The 27421-nt window shown below is 35.1% G+C and overlaps 4 protein-coding genes across 5 annotated transcripts; 1 reads left to right on the top strand and 3 right to left on the bottom strand.

The window, feature by feature from the left end:
- Window positions 1-265: 265 nt before the first annotated feature.
- Window positions 266-6521, top strand: LOC116029985 (transcription factor-like protein DPB). The gene is made up of 9 exons (XM_031272053.1): window positions 266-1147; window positions 1775-1848; window positions 2024-2067; window positions 4101-4163; window positions 4255-4401; window positions 4562-4630; window positions 4761-4859; window positions 5470-5540; window positions 5767-6521. Exons 1-9 carry the CDS (start codon window positions 891-893, stop codon window positions 6017-6019), a joined length of 1077 nt encoding a protein of 358 aa, XP_031127913.1. The 5' UTR covers window positions 266-890; the 3' UTR covers window positions 6020-6521.
- Window positions 6522-12889: 6368 nt separating this feature from the next.
- Window positions 12890-16533, bottom strand: LOC116030503 (nudix hydrolase 16, mitochondrial-like). 2 transcript variants are annotated; one of them, XM_031272763.1, is made up of 5 exons: window positions 16338-16533; window positions 16115-16226; window positions 14935-15049; window positions 13872-13955; window positions 12890-13492 (listed from the first exon to the last, which is right to left on the bottom strand). In XM_031272763.1, exons 2-5 carry the CDS (start codon window positions 16183-16185, stop codon window positions 13223-13225), a joined length of 540 nt encoding a protein of 179 aa, XP_031128623.1. In that variant the 5' UTR covers window positions 16186-16226; window positions 16338-16533; the 3' UTR covers window positions 12890-13222. The 2 variants fall into 2 exon arrangements, with proteins under 2 accessions (XP_031128623.1, XP_031128622.1); XM_031272762.1 differs by having other exon boundaries at window positions 16115-16532.
- Window positions 16534-19444: 2911 nt separating this feature from the next.
- Window positions 19445-23349, bottom strand: LOC116028650 (amino acid transporter AVT1A-like). Its single transcript, XM_031270427.1, has 12 exons — window positions 23004-23349; window positions 21964-22259; window positions 21643-21857; window positions 21380-21403; window positions 21110-21290; window positions 20798-21017; window positions 20579-20714; window positions 20466-20485; window positions 20166-20311; window positions 20041-20084; window positions 19871-19933; window positions 19445-19791 (listed from the first exon to the last, which is right to left on the bottom strand). Exons 1-12 carry the CDS (start codon window positions 23153-23155, stop codon window positions 19699-19701), a joined length of 1590 nt encoding a protein of 529 aa, XP_031126287.1. The 5' UTR covers window positions 23156-23349; the 3' UTR covers window positions 19445-19698.
- A 254-nt stretch (window positions 23350-23603) lies between these two features.
- On the bottom strand, window positions 23604-25862 carry LOC116029509 (amino acid transporter AVT1A-like). The gene is made up of 5 exons (XM_031271561.1): window positions 25518-25862; window positions 24478-24773; window positions 24157-24371; window positions 23894-23917; window positions 23604-23804 (listed from the first exon to the last, which is right to left on the bottom strand). Exons 1-5 carry the CDS (start codon window positions 25667-25669, stop codon window positions 23604-23606), a joined length of 888 nt encoding a protein of 295 aa, XP_031127421.1. The 5' UTR covers window positions 25670-25862.
- Window positions 25863-27421: the final 1559 nt, after the last annotated feature.

The raw sequence follows: 27421 nt of genomic DNA, 5'->3' as shown, positions 1-27421 counted from the left end.
GGCATTTATGTGTCTTTTTTAAATGGGAGATCACAAATTATAAATTCAATGAAGACATTGACTGTTTGTGCTTTAATAAATTGAGAAAGTATGTATAGACATATACTACATTGTAATATAGTTAATAGTATTAAAAAAATAATTGAGTCAAAGAAATAATTAATAATTAGCGTTAAATACAACTTGAGAATAAAAGTAAAAAAGCAATAAATAAAATAAAAAGAATAAAGGAAGAAAAAACAAAAAGAGAAGGTTCGGAAACTCCTTTTATCAAATTTCCCTCCCTTCCTCAATCCTGTCCATGCGCTCCTATCCACCATCTTAGACCCGGAACCACCGTAGCTCACCACCGCAATCTCCACCGTCAACGGGCTGAGAGTCTGAGACCCAAACGGTTATATTCTCTGTCTCTCTCTTTCTCTCTCCTCATTGCCCAGTTTTTTTTTAGTCCTTCAATTTTATGTATTGACGGAGGAGAAAGAGATTGCAAAGTAGAAAGTAGTAACCAAACTCGGCCTCACTCAGTTCCCTCACATCACATACCATACTTAATGTTACGAATCTCCCGCTAAACCTCTGTGCATATAACTTTCAATATTTCCCTTTTTAAACCCACCTTTATTTTGGTTATATTGCTTCACAAAATTTTGATTACTTTTACAATTTAGCTGAAAACCCTCAATTTCGTGGAAAGCCCAGATTTTCCTGCTTCTATCTCTATCTTTGTGTGTCTCAAGATTCAAGATTTCTGTGTATTTGTGCTGGGATTTGTGGTGTAAATCAGATTCTTTGGTGTTTTCCTTGGAACCCACGATTTTTTTTTTTTGTTCTGGCTTCATTGAAGCTGGGAAACACATAAAGCTGAGTGGTCTTGATGAGTTTTGGTGGGGATGGTGAATAATCATGAGGATGGGGAGAAAAACCCATCTAGAGGAGGTAACAGCGGCGGCGCAGGAGGAGGAGGTGGGGCTACCAGGTCTTGGGGCACCACCGTTTCGGGTCAATCTGTATCGACTAGTGGCAGTGTTGGGTCACCATCGAGCCGGAGCGAGGCTGCCATTGCCACTCCTGCCAGCGAGAACACTTTTGCTCGGGTAACTAGCCTGGATAATCATGCTGATGATGCCGGGTCTCTTGGTGCTGCTGGGTCAGTCCTCTGGCTTATTTTCATTAATGGAATTTGTTCAGTGCTGAATTTCTTGTGTATTGGGTCCACGGTTTCAGAAATTATAACTTGTTATTATCCGAAGCTATCAAATGTTTTCCATGACCTATATATTTTTCATTCCTGGTTTCCTCAGTGTAACAAACATTAACACAAGTCACATAAATGTGCTTACTCATTTGTGGCGTGCTTAAGTGGAGGATATGAATGCATGAGATATTAGCTAGCCTGTAATTTGAGTCTGTGAAGAACATATATGCAAGCTTACACTCTATCAAAAAATATGTAGGTTTTATATGTTGATGTCAACATATTGATTTTAGTTAACAATGTAATCCTAAAATGCTAATAGCTTTATTACTTCTGACTTGGTGAATATTACTCATTGCGGCAATGCACCTGTGGCATACAGCGGATTTCTATTTAGCTTTAAAGCTTGCTGGCATATTTAGTGCTCAGTGCAGTCTGACTGAAGTACCAAAATATATTGAACTTGTTGATTACTTGATTAGGCATGAAGGGTTTATTTAGTTTCTGAAGTACCAAACCTCTCTGGGTTTCAAATTTCTTGTATTCTGACTGTGGCTGCAATTTTGTTGGCTCTAATAGGAAGAAGAAAAGAGGTCAACGAGCAGCAGGAGGGGATAAAAGTGGTAGAGGGCTACGGCAGTTTAGCATGAAAGGTATTTTTTGTTCTTTTGCTTTCACTAGCATGGGATTTTAATGATTTCAGTTAATTATAATTGCTGTATGCTTTATAGTTGGTTTCTCTTATATAATGTATTGTGTATGTATCCATGAAACTGACTTTGATTAAAAGTTTTATTGTGATTAATATATTTCATTGTCTTTGTTCAGTGTGTGAGAAGGTGGAAAGCAAAGGAAGAACCACATACAATGAGGTCTGTTGGCTTAGTAACATATGTAATGCAAAACTATGATTCTACACTTTTTGCTGACATTCTGTCATTTCCCCGTTTGCATATATTTTATAAATGACTGCATATGAGTAATGTGTGAATATGGCTGATTTTCCTTATGCTATCTTCATTATGACTCTCATAGGCTTTGTCTACATGGTTTTATGCACACAATTTCACCATATTATTGAGTTATACAACAAAAGCTGCTAATTGAGCTATGTTCTTGTAGGAAGTTGAAGTTGGATTTTTATAATAAAAATTTATAAATAATTTTTAAATCTTATTTCATAGTTTTTTCTAGATATATTATTCGTTTTGCATCTTTTTGTATTAATGCTTACTTATCATTTGCTATGATTGTTTTCAACTTGATGATGATGGATAATTGGATATTTATAACTTTGGAACCTGTTGGATTTTTTTTTGGGGGAACAATATGCTTCAAAATCTTGGCTGTTTTTACTGGTTTGCTGTTCAGTGGCAATGAGATGAAAGCTCTTTGTAAGCTTGATTTAGATTGCGTGAATGCAAATATGGCCTCTCTGGATACTATTTCAACTTTAAAGGAGATGGACAGGTGTACAAGGTATTCATATCAAAACTGATATTTATTTGTGAAGGGCTGAGTTGGATGTTGGTGATTACTATTGTTATAATTTAATATTGGGCTAGGATCACTGAACTGGACTATAATGCACCTGGGCCAAACCACACTAAAAGATTGAATTCAACCAATTAGCTAGTCTAACCCATAGCCTTATAAACCCATATTATCTTTCTTATTTTATCAATGTGGGACTCTTAACACTCCCCCTCAAGTGGACAACCGGGCCATTTTGAATCTAACCGGTTTACCCCTGAAACGAAAGCTCTGGACGCCACCAAAGTGGACCAAACAAGCGGGCTTACAACACCATACGATCGGGAATTGAATTCCTTATAAGATTATAAGGTCTATTTTCTTTTTTTAGAAGACGGTATGCCGCCACTCGGACTCGAACCGAGATGCGCTAGCACTGCTTCCTAAGAGCAGCGTGTCTACCAATTTCACCATAGCGGCGTGTCGTGAATCCATAATAGTCTAATTCATTATAGGCTATGAGTAAGCAAACGTCAAGATTTGAAAGGGAAATTCAGTATAGTATGGTTCAATTTTATACATAAAAATTTGTTCAAATCTGAATTTGAAAGTTTTTATTATTTCAGTTTAGAGTCTTTGTTTTATTTCACTTATACTTATTAATTATGGTTTTCGTGTATTTTTGGCTCGCTTGGAATTAAACTCCGGTAACCAGGGGTCGAATTCAAAACAAAAATTTTGGTTTCCATTTTTTTGTCTTGATTTCAGAAAGCTTGGACGCCACCAATACCCATAACCGGGTGTCAATACCATGTTATAATCTAATATTGGGCTAGGATCACTGAACTGGACTATAATGCACATGCGCCAAACCACACTAAAAGATTGAATTCAACCAATTAGCTAGTCTAACCCATAGCCTTATAAACCCATATTATCTTTCTTATTTTATCAATGTGGGACTTATAAACCCATATTATCTTTCTTATTTTATCAATGTGGGACTCTTAACACCATATTATCTTTCTTATTTTATCAATGTGGGACTCTTAACAACTATTTTTAATGAATGATCCATGCCCATTTGAGGAACCATAGCTGGTAGACGTCTATAAACATTTCTTCATGCCTTGAATACTTATTTGCTAGTTTGTTTGCTAATTGCAGACATGAAATGGGGTATGAGTATGAGGCTGTTTCCTATACTTTTCTCATTTCCACAAGTTTGAAATTCCAAATTGTTCTTGTCCCAAAAACTGAAAATTTCAATTTGTGATCTATGGTTGGCTTGCCTTGAAGTGTGGTTGCTTTAGAAAATAGTCCGTCTTTGTGGCTTAAAGTGAGGCATAATTTCCACTTTATGTGGATATTGCAATGCAGTTAAAAGCTTGCTATATGTCTGTCTAATGGGTGAAGTAAATATGCTATACAGGTAGCTGACGAACTTGTAGCTGAATTTGCTGATCCTAACAACAATCTTTCATCTCCAGATCAGGTTTAAAAGTTTATACCTCGATTATATTTCTTAACTCTTGTTTTCTTCTACACTATAATGGATATTGAAATCAGTGATTTGACCCTGACAGCAACAATATGATGAGAAAAACATTCGTCGTCGTGTGTATGATGCTCTGAATGTTCTTATGGCAATGGATATTATTTCAAAGGATAAAAAAGAAATACAGTGGAAGGGTCTGCCACGGACGAGCATAAATGATATTGAAGAGCTAAAGGTCTGTTTTAATTTTTTAAAATTTCAATTTACCCCCTCCTACCTTTTCTCCTAAATCTCTCTCTCATAGACATTTGGTTTGGTGGCATATATTATGGATTTATTAATTTGTTTGATAAAAAAATCAGCTTCAATGATGCACTTCAATTAAATAATTACAGACTGAGCGTCTTGGATTGAGAAACAGGATTGATAAAAAAGCCGCCTATTTAGAAGAACTGGAGGAGCAGGTTGGATTCCCTTTCAAGGCACTCTGGAAATTTTCATTTTCTAAATCCATGAAAATTTTATGGAGTCTGGTATGGCTAGCTATCTGTTTCTATAATGCTCGTGGACTTAATTCCAGTTTTCCTATAAAAGTATGCAGGTCTTCAGAACCTCATGAAACGCAATGAACAACTATACAGCTCCGGAAATACTCCAAGTGGTGGTGTGGCTTTACCATTCATATTGGTTCAGGTAAAATTGCTTGAGAACTTGATATATCCTTCTCAACCAACTTCTCGAAAAGCTGTTTTATGTGAATGCAAATTAAGGTGTAGTGCTTCCTTTCGTTTCTTCTTTTGGTGGTGAAGTTTGAGATGCTGTTAACCTAACAGCTTGGGTCAGTTGGTATCAGCCAGGTTTTCTGCTGAGTAAGAGTCAAACTTTGCGACTTTGTGAGCGTGACTCAGACCAAATCTGGATTATTCTCATAATGGTGGGGGTACTGGATGCCGTACACAAAATTAAAACAAAAGTACTAATTATTAATTAAGGCTACTATGTCCAAAGGTGCATAAATATCACAAGTGTATAATAACAACCTGACATAACCTTTTTATGATCAGAGCTCCAGGAGCTGTGACTGAGTTTAATTGTGAGTAGGTATGTGGTTATTGAGCCAGATATTTTATTCCCCTTTTAATTAAGAAAATCCATGAAAATCTCAACTTGGTTTGTTTTCTCCAATACCCCCTGAAATGCTACAGAAGTCTTCATTTGCTTGAAAGTGCAATACTCGCTCTAATAGTGTTATTAGGTATTATAACATCATTCCTATAATTTTCCTTGCTTTGGGAAACTCTAGACTCGCCCTCATGCAACAGTTGAAGTGGAAATATCAGAAGATATGCAATTGGTGCACTTTGACTTTAACAGGTAAGAGATCCGTAATATCTACAATGCTTTGAGTATCTGATGTTTTCCGTGAGCATACTTTTGAGTCGTGAGTTAGGTTCTTGGTATGATGATTCCCGTAATTCATGATAACCAAGTTCATGCCTAAAATGGGATTCAACCCTCATTATCAACAGGCACTTATTTTTAAATTAAACTTTTTTTTTCTTATGCTACTAGTATGATCTGTATGCTCAAATGATTGCAGCACGCCCTTTGAGCTACACGATGACAACTATGTGCTCAAAGCAATGAATTTCTGCGGAAGACCAAAGGATGATTCCGTGCCACAGAATCTTCCAGCTGATGGAGGGGAAGGTTCCAGCATGCCCAACGTGTTCCAACTTCAGATACCTAATCTGCCTATACAAAACATATCTGGTAGGCCCCCCACCTCGCCACCTCTCCCTGGAATACTAAAGGCGCGCGTCAAGCATGAACATCCTCCTCCCAGTACTTAATCATGCCATGCCGCTCCAGACATAACACCTGTATAGCGTGTAAAATATTTTAATTTGGCGATTCGTCTTCAGATCTGCATAACATCCTTAGATCCATTTCCTATTCATTCGAAGGAATAGAGGACATCATATCTTAACCCCACAGGAAGGGAGACTTTCTGGGGATCAACAACATCATGTATCTTTCTTTAAGCAGTGTAGCTTTCATCTTTATGAGTTTTGATGATCCATTTTCAGTTAGGAACCCAAACCCTGTTTATATCAGGTTGTAGGAAACATCAAACATGTACCAAGTTTCTGGGCTGAAAATTCAAAGGTTGGAAGACAAACTATGTTATGTTCTTCTGAATTGACAGTCTGAAGTCCTGACAGCTGAGAGATTGACTATGTAAATTACAACAAACAAGTAGTGTCTGATAAGGTGTTATGTCATGGGAGTCTTCCCATCTTAGATGCTTCATGCTTGCCAATATCTCAAGTTCAAAGATATATTTTCAAATTATATGGGCACTAATTTGATTGCACTATTTACATAAAAATATAACACTCATTCTTTAGAAATAATGTATGTAAATTTTCTTGAAAGGGCGATCAAGTGGATATAGTATAATTTTTATACTTGAAAATTAAGAGTTTGATTATCTCTTAACATTCAAAAGACACGGGTTTCTCTTGTCACTAAAAAAATGTTACGAGTATAAATTAACTTTTTAAATTTTTAATAATCAAATCGTATACTATTTGATAATAAGATGGATTAATTCGATCATAAATAGTATTTCGAATTATTTTACGCATCTCATATTAAACCATTTGTAGTAAAAATGTATGTAGGTAGGAATAACATTTTTAATTTAATTTAATTGTTGGCACAGGTGGTCATTAATTGCAACTCAAGTACCAACTTGAAAATGTCGGTATGGACCATAATGAAAACAGCAGGATATTTTTTCGCAAAAAAATAAAATAAAATTTTTAAGATCGTGTAATAATGAGCTTGAAGCCGATTTAGGATGAGTCGATGGAGGCTGGAGCCGACATATATTGCAAGCTCAGCTAATGAGCTTGAAGGCGATGTGGAATCATGACGTCATTGCCCCGTGAACGTATGAGGTCACCTGTTTTCACTTAACTACTTTGCGACGTGGCTCCTGTATAACCAACCGCGGCTAAAATAATATTTATATTAAATGTTGTATTGTCAAATATATTAATAATAATCAGGTACAATTGTGGGTATAATTTCTTTATTGAACTAAATACTATTATATATTATTATTATTATATATTCATTTTTTTTTCATTTTACTTATTTTGTTTATTTCTTTACTTATTTTTAAAGTATTTTTTTTTTTATTTTGAAATTAATTATTTCTGTGTTTAATAATACTTTTACTATAATTTTTAAATATAAAAAATTTATATATTATAAAAATATTAAATTAAAAATAAGTCTCGATGTGGAGGAAGTATCAGTATGATATATACGTAAAGCTCATAATCTCATATAAACTTTGATAAAAATATCATATGAGGGCCGGGCCCCAAAGCTTGACGGCTAACGCTTATTCCGGGCGGCGCGTAGCCGGACGCCCTCTGGGTTAATGTTGGGATTGTCCATATATACATAAGTCATCGTTCAGTCTCGGAATGGGATGCGCTCATCTGCTTCCATTTCCACTACTACATCTGTTTATTGCTTCAATTTCTGATAAAACTCGGCGCTTTAATTTCTGTGCAGAATTGAAGATCGATAGATCCATCCATCGATCAAATCTCAAGTTCTGAACGAATAAAAACCCTTTTAATTTTCACTGTACTAGCAGCGCAGCAGTTGAGCTGATCGAGTTCCCATGGATGATGAGAAGCAGAAGAAAAGGCGCCATAAACACACCATTACCAAAAACCCCAAGAGAAAGCAACAGCAGCAGCAGCTCAAAGTCGTCTACATCTCCAACCCTGTTAGGGTAAACACCAGCGCCGCTAAATTCCGCGCGCTGGTGCAGGAACTCACCGGCCAAGACGCCGACGACTTGCCGCCGGTGCCCCATGGCGGCGGAAGAGAAGCAGGAATCTGCAGCCAAAAAGATGATGTTGTCGGTACAGCCAGCTGCGTGGCCATGGAAGACCAGCATGTAGTCCTCCAAATACCTAGTATTCATCATCATCCTGGGACTGCAGGCACTACATCATCATCATCGGAGAGCTCAAATCTCATTTTCGAGGATGCGTATGTGCCGCAGTTGCAACAAAGCTTTCCCGCCGGGATACTCCCCATTCCTTCAAACATGTGGCCGCTATGAATCAATGGATCCAATTTTAATTAGTACACTCAACGACCAACCAATCTAAATATGTATGGCGGCGTGTGCCTCCTTATTTGCTACTTTCTTCATTATTCTCTTCTAGCTATACCTTTGCTGGATAGGTTAGGGTTGCAACCTCCATCAATCAAAATATAATTAATAATCTTCTTTCATTTCTAATTTAATATATATTCTACCCATTTTAGAAGAGAGTGCGTACTGCTACTTTAATTTATGCACCCTAGCTAAAACAAATTTAATTATGACATTTACCCCAAACAGGTAGGTCATAAATATCAATATATGTAATTAATTTCTCTTAAAATTGAGAATTTAAATTCTTTATCCATATATTTTTCACTTCATTGCATACTAATTTAACTAGTCTCTCTTATTTGTTCTTATTTCATAGGTTACTGATACGAATTTTTGATCAATATTTATTGGGGTCTGATTTAGCTTAGTTAACTAGACTCGAAGGGTTTGAGAGCGGGTCAGATAATAAAGATTACCTTTTGGTGTTTTTTTATGAGTCCGTCACATTATTTTGACATAAGCTTAGCTTGTTACACTGGGTTAAAAATGTGATAATGGTTGGTTTCCATATGCCACAATAATGATGATAGAACGACAAGAATAGCAATAGAACTTTCCTTGAGTTTTTTAAAAACTGACTCATTTTTTTGTTACAATAATTAACTCAACTTCAATACTTTATTATATTCATGATAAATGACTTTGTTTATACTTTATAGGGTAGATTGAATTCTAATTGTGTGGATAACTAGAATCCTAACAAAGTACCATCTAAAATCACTAAATTAATTCCAACAAAATAAGATAAACATATATAGACAACGTTTAATCCTAACTAATTAATATTAAAATTTAGATACGGAGAGCAAATTAACAGAAGATCAGAATTCATGATGCTGCCACATTTCTTATCTTTTAAATCATCTGATTTTTCAACAGATACATAAAAAAAAGTGTTATTTTTTCTTGGTTGTCATTTTTTCTTTGTTTCCAATTGTCTTCCAGAAATTAGATACATTGCATATGTCCTGTCCAATTGCACACTGGCGGGGACCCTAAGAATGGAAGAAGCTAGATTCAGCTAATAATTTTGCATTGATTAATTAGTTTCTAAAAGAAAGCATGGAATTAAATGCGTGATGTATATATAGGAGATAAATAAAGTTCTGTGTACAAAATTTCAGGAGTGAATTAGAATGATATATAATATTTTATCTTGAGTTACAAATTTATTGAAACAATTAACGGAGTTGTTGTCTTATTTATTTGTATTTAATCGCAATGTCAATTCAAAAAGCCGTAATACTTGCTGGCAGGGATCGGAACCCAACTTGCAACTAGTCTATCCACACACCAACTTGCATTTTATTCAATTTGGCTAAGCTTGCTAAGCGGGAAATATTACTTGCCCTACTCCCTACTTTTACTCACTCACACAAAAATTTAGTTTGATGTTGACACTGCCTTTGAGACCCACAGGATGAAGATAACCCAATCATATCTTGTCGCGCCATAGAGTATAAAATGGGAGTACATGTAGTAGACCTCAAGCTACATTGTTACTTTCCTCCCAAAAGATTGAAATCTCCAAACGCAAGGGCTCCCACACTTAGGCCTGACAGAGTATGTTTACTGCGCACAAGGAGCCCCTTGCAGGTCCACATCCTGGCTATATCCCGGCCTGATAGGTTGAGGTCCACACCCCGACTTGGCAGAGCATGCTTACTGTGCACAAGAAGCCCCTCACTCTAAGAGGTTGCAGGTTACTCCCACACTGTTGCTGGTGAAACTCTATCCCTGGACTTTTTTTCTCAAACTTCATCACCTTGTGACCGACTAAGCTACCAATGCGGGCAGCTAAAATGATTGATGATTTTTGTACTATACCCCCTCCTCCACCCCAAATAATTAAAATTAAAATGTGAGCTGAGTGTAATATAATTTTGCATTTTTGTAACTAGAGAAATCATGAGTTTATTATTGTCATGGAGTATTATATTTTAGCTTCTTCACCTGTTCCTTATAGGTAAAAGTAAAACATGTACGTAGTTTCCAAACGGAGTTTATCCAACTTAGGTTCTTTGTAAGATTTTCAAAAATTCTATATAACCTTATCAGTTTTGTTTTGTGCTATGAATTTGTAATTATTTCTGATTACTTCAAATAAATAGTGGTTTGGTTAAAAGAAGTAATAAAAAAAACTCTAAATTTCTGATTATTTTTGGATTGTTGAAATTTTTGTGATTGTTCAAAAGTACGAAAATTTTGTAATTTAAGTTTAGTTGAAATATTACAAGTTCAATCCACAATTTTTGAGTGTATATATAAAATAATTAACTCATTTTACGTAAGATTATCTGAGAAAAAAGGGAACAATAATTACCAAATAGTTCAAATATATAGGGATGTATTAATAATCATATATATATATATATATATATATATATATATAAAATTTAGCACACTTTATTTTGAGGACTACTCAATAGGGATTGTCGGCTGGAGATTCTATGACCTGTACCTAGTACGTGGTATATGTTTAAGCATTGTTATTTTTGTTCTGGAGTAGATTTTATATGTAAATGATTAATTGGGAATTCTTATTTGGATTTTACAAGAGATTGTGAAGTGATACTTAAAATTGGGACTAAATATTTATTTATGAAATTAGTTTTTATGGCAAAATTAGACACTTGATTTAAATGTAATATTATTTGTGCTTTCGTTAAGAGGTCAATGCATGTGAAAAAATTTGGAGTGAAAGCTAACCCTAATCCTAGAGCAATATATAGATCGAGACTGCCTAATGTAATTACTATGCAGTAGTGTTTGGGCTATTTATCCCTCCATATATTAAAATGAATAATATAGTGTGTTTGTAGGGAATGAACGAATAAGCTAAGCATGACACAAATTATAACATGCCTGGAAATCATAACCTCATGAGAGTCAAAACCCACTACATATAACGTATATACTATATAGTACATATACAGAGACAACTATGGCCATAGAATGAAAAATAGAGAAGTACGTAGAAAGATTATTTGGGACCGAAGTGAGCCTGGGATCCTTAGTCTGATCCCTAAGCCTTAAAATTATTGTATTCCGGTATAGAAAGATACATAATCAGAAGAGCACACAAATTTAATCCATCCTTTACTTTTTTTTGAATGACGAGAGAAATTCGTAGCTACTATTTGAGGGTATACAATATAATGGGTATGTATTGTGGCCTTGTGGGCGGGTTTCCAACGTTTGGCAATGGACAAGACAAGGGCGGGGATAAAGTTTGTGAGGTGTGGTGTGTCCACTTAATTTGTTTCATTTTCTAGGGTTTGGAAGGTTGTGAAGATACATGGCAAGAGAAAATCTTAAAAGCAAACCTTACCCAATTTGAAAGTCACTGCTCGAAAACGAGAGCTCACCTGCAGGTTTAGTACGTGACATTGAACATATATCATATATATATCACACAATTAAGCACGCACCCAACTAGTTCTGTAACGTGTATGTATTGTACAGTATATATGCCTAGGACCAGATGTCTTTAATTTGTCTTCATTCTGATTCCTCATAAAAGAATGGTTGAGTATGACATGTTTTTTTTCCCATTTTTTCCTTCTGCTACAGAATTCTACAATGAATGTACTGTATACATTTATTTCAAGTATATAATTACATAATTTTAGAGATTTTCAATTGTGTTTACCAGAGATAATGTAATCTCAATTTTAAAGAGATTTATATAGATTTTTCATACATGGGATCAATTCCAATGACGTTATTGGGTTATAGTATGGGCTGATACAAGATGCAAGAGAGAAGCGGAAAAAGTGAAGATTGTCTTGACTCATTATCTGAGGTGGGATACCTAATTCATATAAGATCGAGTAAGCAGAGTTTTAAAGAATTTCAATCCTGACTCGTGATCCAGGATAGCTAATTCACATAAGAGGAAGGACAGTTTTAAAGAATGTCTTGATCCTTGTCTGACTAAGATGTCTATATATGTATATGTATATATGTTTAATGTTTTTCCTATAAATAAAGACCTCTTCCTAGATACATTGCTGGCGTTCTCTAGGTATAATTGACATTTTTCTAGTGCCACAATACTAAATATTTAGATTTTGTTTAGTATGTTATTTGGCTGATAGTGATTGATTACATGTAATATTATATCCGGTGTTTTGGTAAATAACTGTTAGCAATTAACTGATTGAATTAGTAAATTTGACTAGTTAATAGCCCTAATTGATTGTATAAAGATATTTGGTAAATTAACTATTAGCTGATTACATGCAAAATAACTTTCTCAAAAGCTGATCGAAAAAAACTATTTTGAACAGCGTTTTGAATTTTAGCATTTTGAAACAATAAACAATTATATAAAAAAAACTAATTAATCAAACACTTATATTAAATGTTTAACCAAGTTAAACACCTAATAGTGATCAAATAAATTAAAATTGACTGATAAACTAACTATGTTACCAAACAGAGCATGTATCTAACAAAAATGAGGTGGTTGTCGTTTTGTGAGTGTTGATTTGAAAAATTTGGAGAGTCAACAGCATTTGGTGATAGAAGTAAAAGATGCAATAATGGTTCTAATAAATTTCTTTTCTTCTGAGTTTCTATTTCAACTGCTACTTCTTCTCTTTCCTCCCTCCCAATCATCATCGTCAATCAGCATATAGCACGGAACCAAAGAACACCAAAAACAGGTTTTGAAAACCTAAAACATAAGACTCTATTTGCAGATTCTTTCATAGGTCACACTGTCTAGTTCCGCTAAAAGTGGGTGGTGCCTTCACTAAACATCTAAAACCATTCAATATATAGGTGACGAGAAAGCCTAGTCTTCGCATTTATTCATTGTACTTTCCATACCGCTGTCGTGCCACTTCAAGAAACCTTCTTCGAGGGCCTCTCGCATCCATGGGTGCCGACAACACTCGATTGCTTCTGGGATTGTCAGCCAGCTTCTTTGCCGAAGGCTCTGCTCTGGCCAAGACTCGAGCTCTTCCTTCACCAGCAAAGCAAACATGGAAGCTTTGCACAAACCCTCTGGACTGAACTCATCCTGAAGCGTCTTGCTTTTAAATAGGTAGTACCCCAGGAAATGCTGAAAATGTAGAATATAGAGGCGCAAAATCAGGAACAATGGAATCACAAAATGCTCGTGAAATGAAATGAAATGAAGACTCACTTTCATTGAATATCAAGACAAATACTGTAATGAGGAACACCTTTAATCATTGCAAAAATGTAGATCAGAGGCAATAGGATTGGATCTCTATAAATGCTATTGATTTGTCAAGCAATTCATATGAATTCATTACATTTCCTCTTGTGGGTGCGTGTGCGTGAATGTCTCTATGTCATGATGAACATCATTACAAAATGAGAGACTTTCCAAGTTTCAACCACAAAAGATAGCAAAATACCAGATTGTTCATTTGGATTTTATAGATGAAGTGATGCAACAGAATCTTGAAGCTTACCACTAGATCCCCACGAACTCCAGCCTCCTCAATGGCTTCACGCATAGCTGCCTCCTCAACAGTTTCATCATTTTCCCACCCACCCTATATATTGAAGACAAGCAAAAACATTACTAGCTGTGTGCCAATGCATATACTTCTCTGTTGCTTTACACAAAAAGTATAAAAGAAGTGATGTGAAACTGCATTGGGTTTCAAAAAGTTGTTAAATGAGCTTTAATTGTTATTTATTTAACAAATATATATATATATATATATATATATATATATATATATATATTTTCAATTGACTGAATGAGATAGAGCCTAAGAGAATAGTAGGAATACTACTGAGTAATTTTGAAGAAAACAATTTCAATAGTAAACCCAAATCTGATCTTAGGTAGTTCTATTATATCCCACAAGACCATCAAAGAATGAAGTCCAAGGGAAGAATATAAGAATGCATTTATTTTCCCATAGAACATATTTTGACAAATTGTTAACCATGGACCAGGGTCCACCCTGCATTGTGAACCCTGGTCCAAAATGAGTAAATGACATTTAGATTATGTGCCATTGTGTCTATATATAAATTGAAGGCAAATAATATGTTAACTGCAAGCACATAATATATTCATTGTTGTAGGCACAATGCAGTTAACATATTATCTGCCTTCAATTTATTTACAAGCACATGATATGTTAATGGTAGACACATAATCTAAATGTCATTTTGGACTAAGGTCTACAATGCAAGGTGCACCATGATCCATAGTATAATTTGCTTATTTTGACCCTCTTGAAGAAAATACCATTGGAAAAATTTGTATCCAGTAGCTGTGTATCAAACTTCTGGTCCTCTATAGGGCCTATAAGAGTTCCATCAAAATCATCTCTTTCCAAATCTAAGAGGTACTAAGATTAAAAATTTAGAACTGTAATGCAAAAGAGTAGAAAGCCAAAATAACTAAAGTCTCAAGAGGATTTTACGCTCTGTAATTACATATGAATGAGAAGAATTTCATTTATGCTAACTGCAACAGTATGTTGTTTGGACCTTAAAGGCAACATTCATGTTTACCTTAGGAAACAGAAGACCAGGTCCACTAGTTGAGTTTATCATAAGCACTTCAACAACTTTCCTGGAGATGTCACCACCATTTTCTTCTACGTCTCTAAACTTAAAAGGAATACACCTGCAAGAAGCAACAGAGTCAAAAAAAAAAAAACCTAAGATATTTACATATCCTGTTTCCTAATTCATGTTTGTAAACATCAATTAAACACTGGAGGCAATTGGTGAAGATATAATAACCCAGTCGAGAAAGCAATGCTCAGACGGAGAGGAACAGCAATAAAACCTACGAGTTAATCACAAAGTCTATGCCATACACTAAACCAAGCATTTGTAATGTACCATTACAGATCACTCGGTATGATTTGTTCAATTGGGACTTGACCATGTTTTAGTAATCTTGACACACTAGCATTGACCTCTAGACTTTCATTTTCATTTTCTTCTATGTATATTTGACATAGACAATTAGACGTCCTATTTAGCAGTGTCCTTACAAACGCTAAACCATTGGCAAACTTACAAAGTCAGCAAAACCCCGTCTCTTAGCCTAAAAATCATTCCTCAACTACCCTGCCTCTTTTTAATACCCATGTAAATGACTACATGAGGATGAACCATCCAAAAATTTCAATTTCCAAGCATTTTAGATTCATTTTAACATTATTGAATCTTCTGGAATAAGGACTGCCCTTATACTATCCGAGAATGCAGATTTTCTTGCATAGTGGCATCCTTACCAGCAAACACTGTTTCATTTTTAGTTTTTTACAAAGGTATATATACCTGCCTGAACAGGCTAGGTCAAACTGATCAAACTCCGGACATAATCTATTCAGCCCTTGATTTCTAGCGTACCAAAGGTCAGGGTGGCGAGCAAAAAACAATTGAACGAAAAGAAAGAAAATGACAGAATCTTTTGACCATTATAGCTATCAGCATTCTCTTTACCACCGTTTCCCTCAACCAAAAAACACCTGCAAATAGTACAAGTTCCTCGAGAGATCCCATTCCCGAAACAACCCGAATCCGAACCACGAGATATCCCAGCAAAAAACAAAACAACATTGCGATTCCAACAAAAATTTCAGCAGCGAGGAAACACACATTTCAGCACAAATAAAAATTCAAACAAATCGAAGAAAAAAAAACGGAAATGAAATGAATGCATAGAGATGAAAAGCACCCGGCGATGAGGCGAAAGCCTTCGTGGTACCGTTGCTGTTGCCTACCAGTCCGAGCCACCAATTCAGACATTTCTTCCTGCTAAGCAAACAGCTAGCGAACACAGAAGAGATCTTCCTCGCAGAAATTGGTAAATATATAGTAAATATATCAGAATCTGCGGCGAAGAATCATAATCATGTTGTATTCCTCGTGAAACACCCAATTTTTGAAACTTTAATCACCTCATTGGGATGTGAAATGTTTTGCTAACTTTTCCCTGAGATCGCCCCATAGTGTAGAGAGAGAAAATGTGGGTAGGGAAGGAGGGCAACGCTATGAGAGAGATCAGCGCATGAACCGGAGCAACATGGGATGGGGATGCGCCAGACGTGATGGTGTGTGTGACTCACGCACTCAATTCTGCGTTCTTCAAGTCAGTTACGATTTTCTCTTTTTGGCTCTATTATTCCCCCCCAAACAAATAATTTTAAGAATATACGGAGTATTACTTTTACAAAACAACTATGCCTAAAATGGAAATATGATTGGATTTTTTTTTAATTTTAAAAAGTTAGAATAAAGATATTATCATATTACATAATAGTTGACGCACTATTGAATTATAAAAATATGTCACATTAGTTATCAAATTTTGACAAAAATTTTAATATCACATTATTATTTTTATATTATTTTCTATGGCGTGTCATTTTGACGTGACTTTTACGTGTAATATAATTGTATACATAGATGTCATATATACTATTTTATTTTTGTAAACAAATTTTTATTTTAAATAAAATAAACATGGTTGTGAACATCCATGATCCATGGCCGTCCAAAAGATAGTCATGGCTGTTACAATGGACGGCGAAGGCTGCCATGATGCCCCAATTGTTATATTGTGGATTAAATGGTGGGTGATGTTTAAATTGGCAAATTGTATTGGTCCAGAATGCATTGTGGACCATGATCATGGCTGATATTGTAGTTATGTTGAATTGATACTGCAATCGTATTGAACAGATACTGCAGTTGTGTTGAAAGAAAACTGTAGTTGCGCGAAACAGAGTTCGTTCATCCGTTCAACACAACTGCAGTATCAATTCAACACAAATGCAGTATCCGTTCAAAACAAATGCAATATCCGTTCAAAACAACTGCAGTATCAATTCAACACAATTGCAATTCCAGACGGATGAAACGGCCTTTGTTCCGTGCAACTGCAATTCCCTTTCAACACAACTGCAGTATCAGTTCAACACAACTGCAGTATCAACCATGACCCACAGTCCACAGTATAACGACTGGTTTAAATTATGTACATGTAATTGACATATTATATATATTTAGTTAATAAATTATATACGATGTATTTATTATAATTAACATATTATGTATTTGTCAGTATTGTGAAGACACCTCTATTACCATTTTAAATGGGTGGGTGAGAGTGTTTCAAAAATAAAAAATACGAATACGGTTCAAATTGACCACGAAACCTAACTTGAAAGTGCAATTAGACTATTGAACAAAAAAAAGTGCAATTAGGTCACTGAACATTCCAAATGCCTGCAATTTCACATGATAGCAGGTTACCATCAATTTCATCAGGTTACTTGCTAATGTGAACGGTGAGTTCACATAATATTTGTCCTGCATTTGCATGTGTATAATATTTGAATATAGTTTTCGATCATAGTTCATAATGCAAAGATAACCGTGATTTATGGTATAATAATTTGTCATGATTATACATAATCATGATTTAAAAAAAAAAATTAGCCTAACTTGTGTAACCAGCAGCGGGTACTCAGTACTCACCCAACTGACCAACTCCCAAATTTTATCTAAATATACTCTTTAATTTAATTTTTTTTAAGTTTAATTGATTTAGTATTTAACAGTTTTGTTCATAAGAACAGTTGAATTCCTAAACTCTCAATCTAATATACCTCTATGCCTCTATCATAACTAACTAGACTAATAATACGTGTAGTACTCAAAAAAAAAAAAAAATACGAGTTGTACATATGTTGTATATTTATATAAATCATTTTCTTACATTACATATTTTTATAATTACATACATTATGTCCAATGATTCAATCAAATCATGATCATGTAACTGATTTTTTGGGTAGAAATTTAATTAACATGATAACTATAACATATAAATAATAAATAATTATAAGTTAAATTATATTTTCTTAAATTAATCAAATTATATTTACAAGCTAGCTAGCTTAACCGCTTTTCAGATTTCAACTTTTAACTTATAACTTTTCAGTCAAATTTGTCAAACATAGTCTTTGTGGTTTCATTTGTGTTACTCATCTACCATCCCTCTCTATACTAGTTAATTAATTTAAACATAAACCTTAGATCACACTAAATAAATGGCGGGGTTTCTAGTTCTTACATCAGGAAGAGTTTTTATTTGAATATATATATATATATATATATATATATATATATATATATATATATNATATATATATATATATATATATATATATATATATATATATATATATATATATGAAGAAAAGATGACTCCACGTCCCACCAACACGGCAACACGTAATTACCGTGAATCCTGGTGAATTATATTTTAGGAGAGGTTTTGTTTAAGACTTTGACAAAAATACATTATGGATTATTCTATGAATTTCGGAAAATGCGATGCCAAAAAATAAATTCGACAGTAATTCTTTAAAAAATTAATAATGTACGGAAAATATTAAGTTTTCAATTCTAAGAACAAAGAAGGATTGTCTATCATAAATAGAGTATCCACATTATTCACTAAAGCTCAATCTCATGACCTCCCATTTTAGAGAGTCACCACGTGCCACTTGACAATCATTATTGTATGGATCATGGTCAATGGATAGAAGAATGGCGATGAAAATATTGTCAATGGATAAAAAATGGAAATAGATACTCAAGTGGTGTGCAAGACTATTCAACATGTGTTAGTCTTGGGTGCGTTTGACCAAATCATTAAAGAAGCTTTAAGTTCCTTCAAAGAATTCAGTTTCAAATTTGTGAAACAGTCTGCGAATCAAGTTTTCTATGCTAGGGAAATTGTTTCTATATCTGACTGTAAGGAATGGTTAACTATTCCATCAATCTTTATTATAAACGTTTCAACTTATGATTAATTAATTAGCTTCTTTATTTTCAAAAAAAAATAAAAAAATATTGCTAAACTCCCCTTACATTTACCACTCACATTGACAAAGAAATTAATTCATGTACAAACTAGATAACTACCCATAATGCCCACTTGGTTTCCAAATCTCCGAACATTCAAGCGCTTAATTAAATTTGCTAAAGAGAAACATGGAAAGAAAGACAATTCGCTATTGTTTGAAGAGGTGAAAACAATACACTTGTAAAAAGTCTACATTAAAATTTGCTAAAGAGAAACATGGAAAGAAAGACAATTGAAGAGGTGAAAACAATACACTTGTATAAAGTCTACATTAAACCATATATGGCCATGTTAAAGGTACAATAATAATCAATCTAGGATTGTGAAAGTGTCTACATAAGAACCTCAAACACAAGAAAGCTGTTGTTGGGATGTTTGTTGCATCAGAGTTTCTCCACGAGCCGCGCTATTGAACTGTAAGTCCCAACGCCACCACAGATTATGCCCAAAATTACGATTGCAATACTCAACGTGACCTGAACACGATTGCAGTTCGTTAATGGTGGAAATCATCACAGCTAGGCAGATCGAAAACTCGAAAGAAAACAACTTTACCTGTCTACTTGTTGCCTTATCACCCACAATTTTCAGAAAGCACAGAGATGGCATTATCAATGCCTGCAGCAAAGCCAAGTCTCATTCAATCAGCTTTTCGATCTTTCGTTTTCGAGGAGAAGAGCTAATAAGTCTTTATCAACCGAAAAACGAGGATATATAATACTTACCATAAGTACACTGCAGAGAGAACCAACAAGAGCCATCATAGTACCTGTAAGTAAGGGAAGGAGTTCAAGAAAAGTATCATAAGACACGAGTTTGATAGCGGGGAAGAAAAGATGATGTTACTTACTGAAAAAGGGCACCGTAAAAGCAACAAAAAGAGTAGATATGGCGAGTGCAGTCCTTAGCAGAACAAAACACCAAAAGTTGCCAGCCAAACTTGGAGGCAGAAGTTCTTCGATACTCCTAGCACATGGATTCATTAGCAAGGCATATTTGGGAAGCATTAAGGAATCAGGCCAAAGAATTACCAACAACAGTGTATGACAAAATCATGATTTTAATTATGAACATATACTATATTGTAACAGAGTCAGTAGTACTAAAAAAAAAATCATGATTTTAATGAAATGACTAAAGAAAAGGATATTTGGCGATTGGGATTATAACCTGCATAGAGTGAGAATTATGGAATTAGTATTGCGGTAAATCTCGGAACTAAGGGAATAAAAAAACGGGGGAACCAGATCGAAAAGTACTCACTGTTGTCCATACTGCAACTTTAGAAACAGCTAAATCTTTTGGCATATTCAAAGTAATCTGTGACATTGTGTCGTCACCAAATATCATAAATCCCATGACTGCAGCGCCACCATACATGAGAACGCACAAAGTAAAACTGCGCCACAATCAAAACCGGCATTAGACAATAGACAGGCAAATGAAAGTCGAAAAATCCCAAGAACGACACGGTGTTCATACCATATAATTAAAGCCTTTGTAAATTGGGTTTTGTCAGCCATAGAGTGGTAGATATTCGGGAAAACGGAGTGCCCTGAATAGCAGAAACCATGGACACCAACTGCAAATGGAATACCTTGCCAGATTACCGCTTGACCTGTATGCTGAAATCCCAAATTATCTGCTGTACCAAGAAGTAGTAGACAAAGAACCACTATAGCTGTTGAAAGCACCCCTCCAGCTGCAACATTAAAAAAAAAAAAAAAAAAAAAGTTATGATATGGCATGGCGGAACAGATCCTTCTACTAGAAGTCATGAAACAAGAAAAGAACCTGAAAGATAAGAGATCAGCCGTAAATCCTTCAACCATAATGTTGGGAGAATGACAAGGATCGCGAGGGTTGCAAATATTTTCTCAGACTCTAATTTGAAACCCGGAAAATCAATCTTCACTCCTGGGAATAACCTGGTAAGGTTATCACCCTCCAAAATAACATATTCCACGCAAGATGACTGCAGTAAAAGAATGTGAATTAGAAATTAGGTTGATATTACACTCAGTCAAAGCAATCTGCAAAGGTTATAGGAATCGTGGCCCTTACGTATAGCTCCATGTACAAAAGGATCTGCATCAAATCAAGAATAGAGAAATAATGTCAAATACTTATTGTACATTAATACATATACATATTAGTTTGTTTAGAGACCTAAAAACTGTATGTAGGAATTGCAATAGTAAGATACAAAGATAGGTAAATTGTTTTGGAATAAAACGCTAATCACATAGAAGGAGAAATGCACCAAATGATGGACAAAAGTGATAAATTCTTATATGCTTCATCACCTAAGAGCTCAGTCTACTTACAGATACTAATATACGCCCAAATTTCCCGAATGCAGCTTCTCCCATATCAGCAAAGGTCCAGATACCAAATTTGGTTTCGAAACACCTCCGCATTAGAGTGGCTGTGTAACAACAGACAACGGCAAAAAGAACAAGCACTGCTATACTTGCCCAACCAGCTTCTCTCACGGTAAATGCTGTTGAAAGAAGTCCAATCCCAGCCATAACATTTACGCCTGTTCCATAGAAAAACAACATCTTGAACGACCAAATAGAAATAGAGAAGTAATTCGATTAACAATAACTGGGAACACCAAGAAACAGATAATTAAAGTTCCTAACCATTGAAAATAGTTTGAACCAGTGTACATCCATAGCTAATGGGAAGTTCCCCAGTTGGTTGCTTATGCAATGTTGACCTCTGTGAGAATGAAGGCTGTACTCTCGAGGGTACCCTCGACGGCCTCGCAGAGTCTCTTCTTTGAAATACTTTTTCAAGGTCAGGCAACAATGGAACCTTCCCAGTAGCATCCAAGTTGCCATGACTAGTGAAGTCAAAACTCGAAAAAATACTCGCTCCGCGAATTACAGATGTCATATTAGGAGTTGCAGCAATTGAAAAGATATCAGTTGCTTCCCTGGAATTCAAACCAAAAAATGACCAGATTTAGAAGACCCCTTTTTCACAACTTCCACAAACCATAGCCACATGAATCAGCATACGTATATGTGATCTCTGGATAAAGTTTCTGCAAATCATATATACATATACATTTTAAAGTAACTTTGTTCCTTCATTTCTGTACCCCACTTTAAATTTTAAATACATTTCATACTCCAATATAACACATGAACGCTCAACTCAACTCAAACCTTGTTGTGTGGGGCAAATTATATCTTGGACCAGAGTGCACTATGTACCCTGGTCTAGAATTTGACTTCATAATGCACATCATTCATGTTCATAATACACACACATAAACATGACACAATGAACATGAATTTGGTGTATGACATTAAGTGTTTATATGTCCTCAATTATATAATATACAGAATTCATATTCATAATGCACAGAACTTATGTTCATAATATTATGAACATGAATTCTGTATATTGAACCAGGTCATATTGCAATGTGAACCCTAGTCCATGATAATTGGTTGTTTGGCCTTCAGGCCTTCATCACCTTATATAGGATGAAAACAAAGAGTCCATTGAATATTTGAATCTCTCCCAAATAAAGTTCTAACTTTTTGTTTGTTATAACCATATCAACCAATGCTATTATCTAATGATCATCGATCAAACAAAAAAAGAAAAAAAATTACTCTAATCATTCCCGGGGCGGATATGTACATAAATGTTGTATGTAAAAACACACCTGAAACTTTGCGGCCATTGTTGATAAGTTCTTCCTTCAGGTCCATCGGCGCCGCCAGCAGCGCCCTCTTCTTCATACATACTCTCTGTCACTTCATACTCTGATTCGGATTCATCACCGCAATCCGATGCATATTCTTTCCTTTCCGCCATGCTTATTCTGTATTTCCGGTACGTGAAAGGTAAGGAAGGATCAAAGGGGGAAATGGGGTTGCAGTGTGTGAGTGATGTTTTTGGGTGCGTAAAAGTGATGAAATTTGGGTTTGTTTTGCGTCGTGTGGGTGGGAAGATTTGGAGGGGTTTGAATGCGTACAAGACAGAAGATTCACGAAAGATGCTGACAAAGCGACAGCAAAGAAACAGGGTTCGATCCAATCTTTATGTCTTTTTTTTCGTCACTCAATTTCTGGTCTCCTACTCCCCTGAATTATAATTTTTGTCTACCGGGGTGCCACTATAGTCTATAGTACGTAACAAAACAAAATTATAATTTGTTTCGAAAGAAACAAAATTATAATTACTTTTGATTGCTCAATAATTGACAGCTATACTATATGACGTATTAATAATTATCTTTATATATCTTTAATTANACTAGAAGTCATGAAACAAGAAAAGAACCTGAAAGATAAGAGATCAGCCGTAAATCCTTCAACCATAATGTTGGGAGAATGACAAGGATCGCGAGGGTTGCAAATATTTTCTCAGACTCTAATTTGAAACCCGGAAAATCAATCTTCACTCCTGGGAATAACCTGGTAAGGTTATCACCCTCCAAAATAACATATTCCACGCAAGATGACTGCAGTAAAAGAATGTGAATTAGAAATTAGGTTGATATTACACTCAGTCAAAGCAATCTGCAAAGGTTATAGGAATCGTGGCCCTTACGTATAGCTCCATGTACAAAAGGATCTGCATCAAATCAAGAATAGAGAAATAATGTCAAATACTTATTGTACATTAATACATATACATATTAGTTTGTTTAGAGACCTAAAAACTGTATGTAGGAATTGCAATAGTAAGATACAAAGATAGGTAAATTGTTTTGGAATAAAACGCTAATCACATAGAAGGAGAAATGCACCAAATGATGGACAAAAGTGATAAATTCTTATATGCTTCATCACCTAAGAGCTCAGTCTACTTACAGATACTAATATACGCCCAAATTTCCCGAATGCAGCTTCTCCCATATCAGCAAAGGTCCAGATACCAAATTTGGTTTCGAAACACCTCCGCATTAGAGTGGCTGTGTAACAACAGACAACGGCAAAAAGAACAAGCACTGCTATACTTGCCCAACCAGCTTCTCTCACGGTAAATGCTGTTGAAAGAAGTCCAATCCCAGCCATAACATTTACGCCTGTTCCATAGAAAAACAACATCTTGAACGACCAAATAGAAATAGAGAAGTAATTCGATTAACAATAACTGGGAACACCAAGAAACAGATAATTAAAGTTCCTAACCATTGAAAATAGTTTGAACCAGTGTACATCCATAGCTAATGGGAAGTTCCCCAGTTGGTTGCTTATGCAATGTTGACCTCTGTGAGAATGAAGGCTGTACTCTCGAGGGTACCCTCGACGGCCTCGCAGAGTCTCTTCTTTGAAATACTTTTTCAAGGTCAGGCAACAATGGAACCTTCCCAGTAGCATCCAAGTTGCCATGACTAGTGAAGTCAAAACTCGAAAAAATACTCGCTCCGCGAATTACAGATGTCATATTAGGAGTTGCAGCAATTGAAAAGATATCAGTTGCTTCCCTGGAATTCAAACCAAAAAATGACCAGATTTAGAAGACCCCTTTTTCACAACTTCCACAAACCATAGCCACATGAATCAGCATACGTATATGTGATCTCTGGATAAAGTTTCTGCAAATCATATATACATATACATTTTAAAGTAACTTTGTTCCTTCATTTCTGTACCCCACTTTAAATTTTAAATACATTTCATACTCCAATATAACACATGAACGCTCAACTCAACTCAAACCTTGTTGTGTGGGGCAAATTATATCTTGGACCAGAGTGCACTATGTACCCTGGTCTAGAATTTGACTTCATAATGCACATCATTCATGTTCATAATACACACACATAAACATGACACAATGAACATGAATTTGGTGTATGACATTAAGTGTTTATATGTCCTCAATTATATAATATACAGAATTCATATTCATAATGCACAGAACTTATGTTCATAATATTATGAACATGAATTCTGTATATTGAACCAGGTCATATTGCAATGTGAACCCTAGTCCATGATAATTGGTTGTTTGGCCTTCAGGCCTTCATCACCTTATATAGGATGAAAACAAAGAGTCCATTGAATATTTGAATCTCTCCCAAATAAAGTTCTAACTTTTTGTTTGTTATAACCATATCAACCAATGCTATTATCTAATGATCATCGATCAAACAAAAAAAGAAAAAAAATTACTCTAATCATTCCCGGGGCGGATATGTACATAAATGTTGTATGTAAAAACACACCTGAAACTTTGCGGCCATTGTTGATAAGTTCTTCCTTCAGGTCCATCGGCGCCGCCAGCAGCGCCCTCTTCTTCATACATACTCTCTGTCACTTCATACTCTGATTCGGATTCATCACCGCAATCCGATGCATATTCTTTCCTTTCCGCCATGCTTATTCTGTATTTCCGGTACGTGAAAGGTAAGGAAGGATCAAAGGGGGAAATGGGGTTGCAGTGTGTGAGTGATGTTTTTGGGTGCGTAAAAGTGATGAAATTTGGGTTTGTTTTGCGTCGTGTGGGTGGGAAGATTTGGAGGGGTTTGAATGCGTACAAGACAGAAGATTCACGAAAGATGCTGACAAAGCGACAGCAAAGAAACAGGGTTCGATCCAATCTTTATGTCTTTTTTTTCGTCACTCAATTTCTGGTCTCCTACTCCCCTGAATTATAATTTTTGTCTACCGGGGTGCCACTATAGTCTATAGTACGTAACAAAACAAAATTATAATTTGTTTCGAAAGAAACAAAATTATAATTACTTTTGATTGCTCAATAATTGACAGCTATACTATATGACGTATTAATAATTATCTTTATATATCTTTAATTATATGACGAATTTTAATTTTAATATAATGTATTAATATTGAGTATTGATTTTTGCGCATCACGCATAAAATATATTAGTATGTGTATATATATATGTGTGTGTGTGAGAGAGAGAAAGATTTGATTTATTGTTTGTAGCGATGCTGAGTAGATGGAATTAATTAATTTGGGTCTAAATAAATTAAACTAACTTTGATATGAAATAGTAATAAGACAACAAACACAATGAAGAAATAGGACAATGACATTGCTAGAAGATTTCTTGGATGAATGTTTGTCTATTACAAGATTAGTAATGAGAGAACAAATCATGTCCTAACCAAGACAAGGACTAATTATATAAACTAATCTACCTAACAAATCCCCTAAATAGGGTGGTCCTTGAGATTAGGTCAAGACTTGATCGCCCTCGCCTAGGCTTTGGAGACGAACTATAGAGGTTGATCTTGATGGCGGGCCCTCACCCCCACTTGGGCAGTCCTTATTTGAGCCCCTCCTACTTGACCATTTCTTCTTGGGTTGGACTCAATATATCCATCATTAGTAAAATATAATTTAATTATGTTCATAAAATTTGTAGAAATTTATGTATGTAATATCAAAATATAAACATTATACAAAAATGTTGAATAAAATTTTTAAATAATATTAATAAAATATGATAATAATTAATTGTTATGGGTGATTGTACAATAATATTTAGGTTGTGAATGTGGTGAAATGTACCATTTGAGCTATATTCTAAATGTAGTTCATGTAGAAGTTAAATGCCATATAGAGGTGACAACGAAGTGGATTTGAGCAGATTAGGGGTGAATTCACGTCCAATTCGCTAAAGGTGAATTTTACAATTCTCATTCGCATTCACATTCGCTAGGGTGCAATCCAATATGATTTGATCCGTTAATAGCGGATTTGACCAATTGGATGCGGATAGGATGATGAATTTTAAGTTTAAACAATAAAATAAACTACAATACAAGATTTCAATTCAAGCAAGTATTCAAAAATCAAAATCACAATTATTTTTCAAGCATCCCATTAAAAAGAAAAACCAAATATCAAATTTTAAAATACAAATAATTAATTTTTTTTTTCGATCAGGGGGACGTGGGATACCAGGGGAAGACATAAGGATTAATTATTTTCCCTAACTCTACGAACGCAAGTAACACGGGCCAAGTCGTTAAGATAGACCTCCTCACTGTTCAAAGGGCTAAACTGAAAGGTTACCCAGTTCGTTTGCTGAAAGGTCCCAAGAAACGCTAGAGAGTCCGCAACCATGTTCTGTTCTCTATAGATCCAACGTATAGT

The sequence above is a fragment of the Ipomoea triloba genome, chromosome 9 (genome assembly GCF_003576645.1).
Source record: "Ipomoea triloba cultivar NCNSP0323 chromosome 9, ASM357664v1".
In the NCBI taxonomy this organism is placed as follows: Eukaryota; Viridiplantae; Streptophyta; class Magnoliopsida; order Solanales; family Convolvulaceae; genus Ipomoea; species Ipomoea triloba.
This window is presented reverse-complemented; position numbering and strand designations above follow the sequence as displayed.

Bases quoted from the DNA above. Each gene is read 5' to 3' on its own strand.
- LOC116029985 (XM_031272053.1), top strand. From the start codon at position 891: ATGGTGAATAATCATGAGGATGGGGAGAAAAACCCATCTAGAGGAGGT. The intron at 1,849-2,023 runs GTATTTTTTGTT...GTCTTTGTTCAG, and splicing joins ACGGCAGTTTAGCATGAAAG to TGTGTGAGAAGGTGGAAAGC. The intron at 4,402-4,561 runs GTCTGTTTTAAT...AAATAATTACAG, and splicing joins ATGATATTGAAGAGCTAAAG to ACTGAGCGTCTTGGATTGAG.
- LOC116030503 (XM_031272763.1), bottom strand. From the start codon at position 16,185: ATGTCTGAATTGGTGGCTCGGACTGGTAGGCAACAGCAACGGTACCAC. The intron at 13,956-14,934 runs GTAAACATGAAT...TTCAATATATAG, and splicing joins CTGGTCTTCTGTTTCCTAAG to GGTGGGTGGGAAAATGATGA. The intron at 13,493-13,871 runs GTAAGCTTCAAG...CTACATTTTCAG, and splicing joins GAGTTCGTGGGGATCTAGTG to CATTTCCTGGGGTACTACCT.
- LOC116028650 (XM_031270427.1), bottom strand. From the start codon at position 23,155: ATGGCGGAAAGGAAAGAATATGCATCGGATTGCGGTGATGAATCCGAA. The intron at 22,260-23,003 runs GTGTGTTTTTAC...TTTGAATTCCAG, and splicing joins CAATGGCCGCAAAGTTTCAG to GGAAGCAACTGATATCTTTT. The intron at 21,858-21,963 runs GTTAGGAACTTT...TCTATGGAACAG, and splicing joins GGTTCAAACTATTTTCAATG to GCGTAAATGTTATGGCTGGG.
- LOC116029509 (XM_031271561.1), bottom strand. From the start codon at position 25,669: ATGGCGGAAAGGAAAGAATATGCATCGGATTGCGGTGATGAATCCGAA. The intron at 24,774-25,517 runs GTGTGTTTTTAC...TTTGAATTCCAG, and splicing joins CAATGGCCGCAAAGTTTCAG to GGAAGCAACTGATATCTTTT. The intron at 23,805-23,893 runs GTAAGGGCCACG...CTTTTACTGCAG, and splicing joins TTTTGTACATGGAGCTATAC to TCATCTTGCGTGGAATATGT.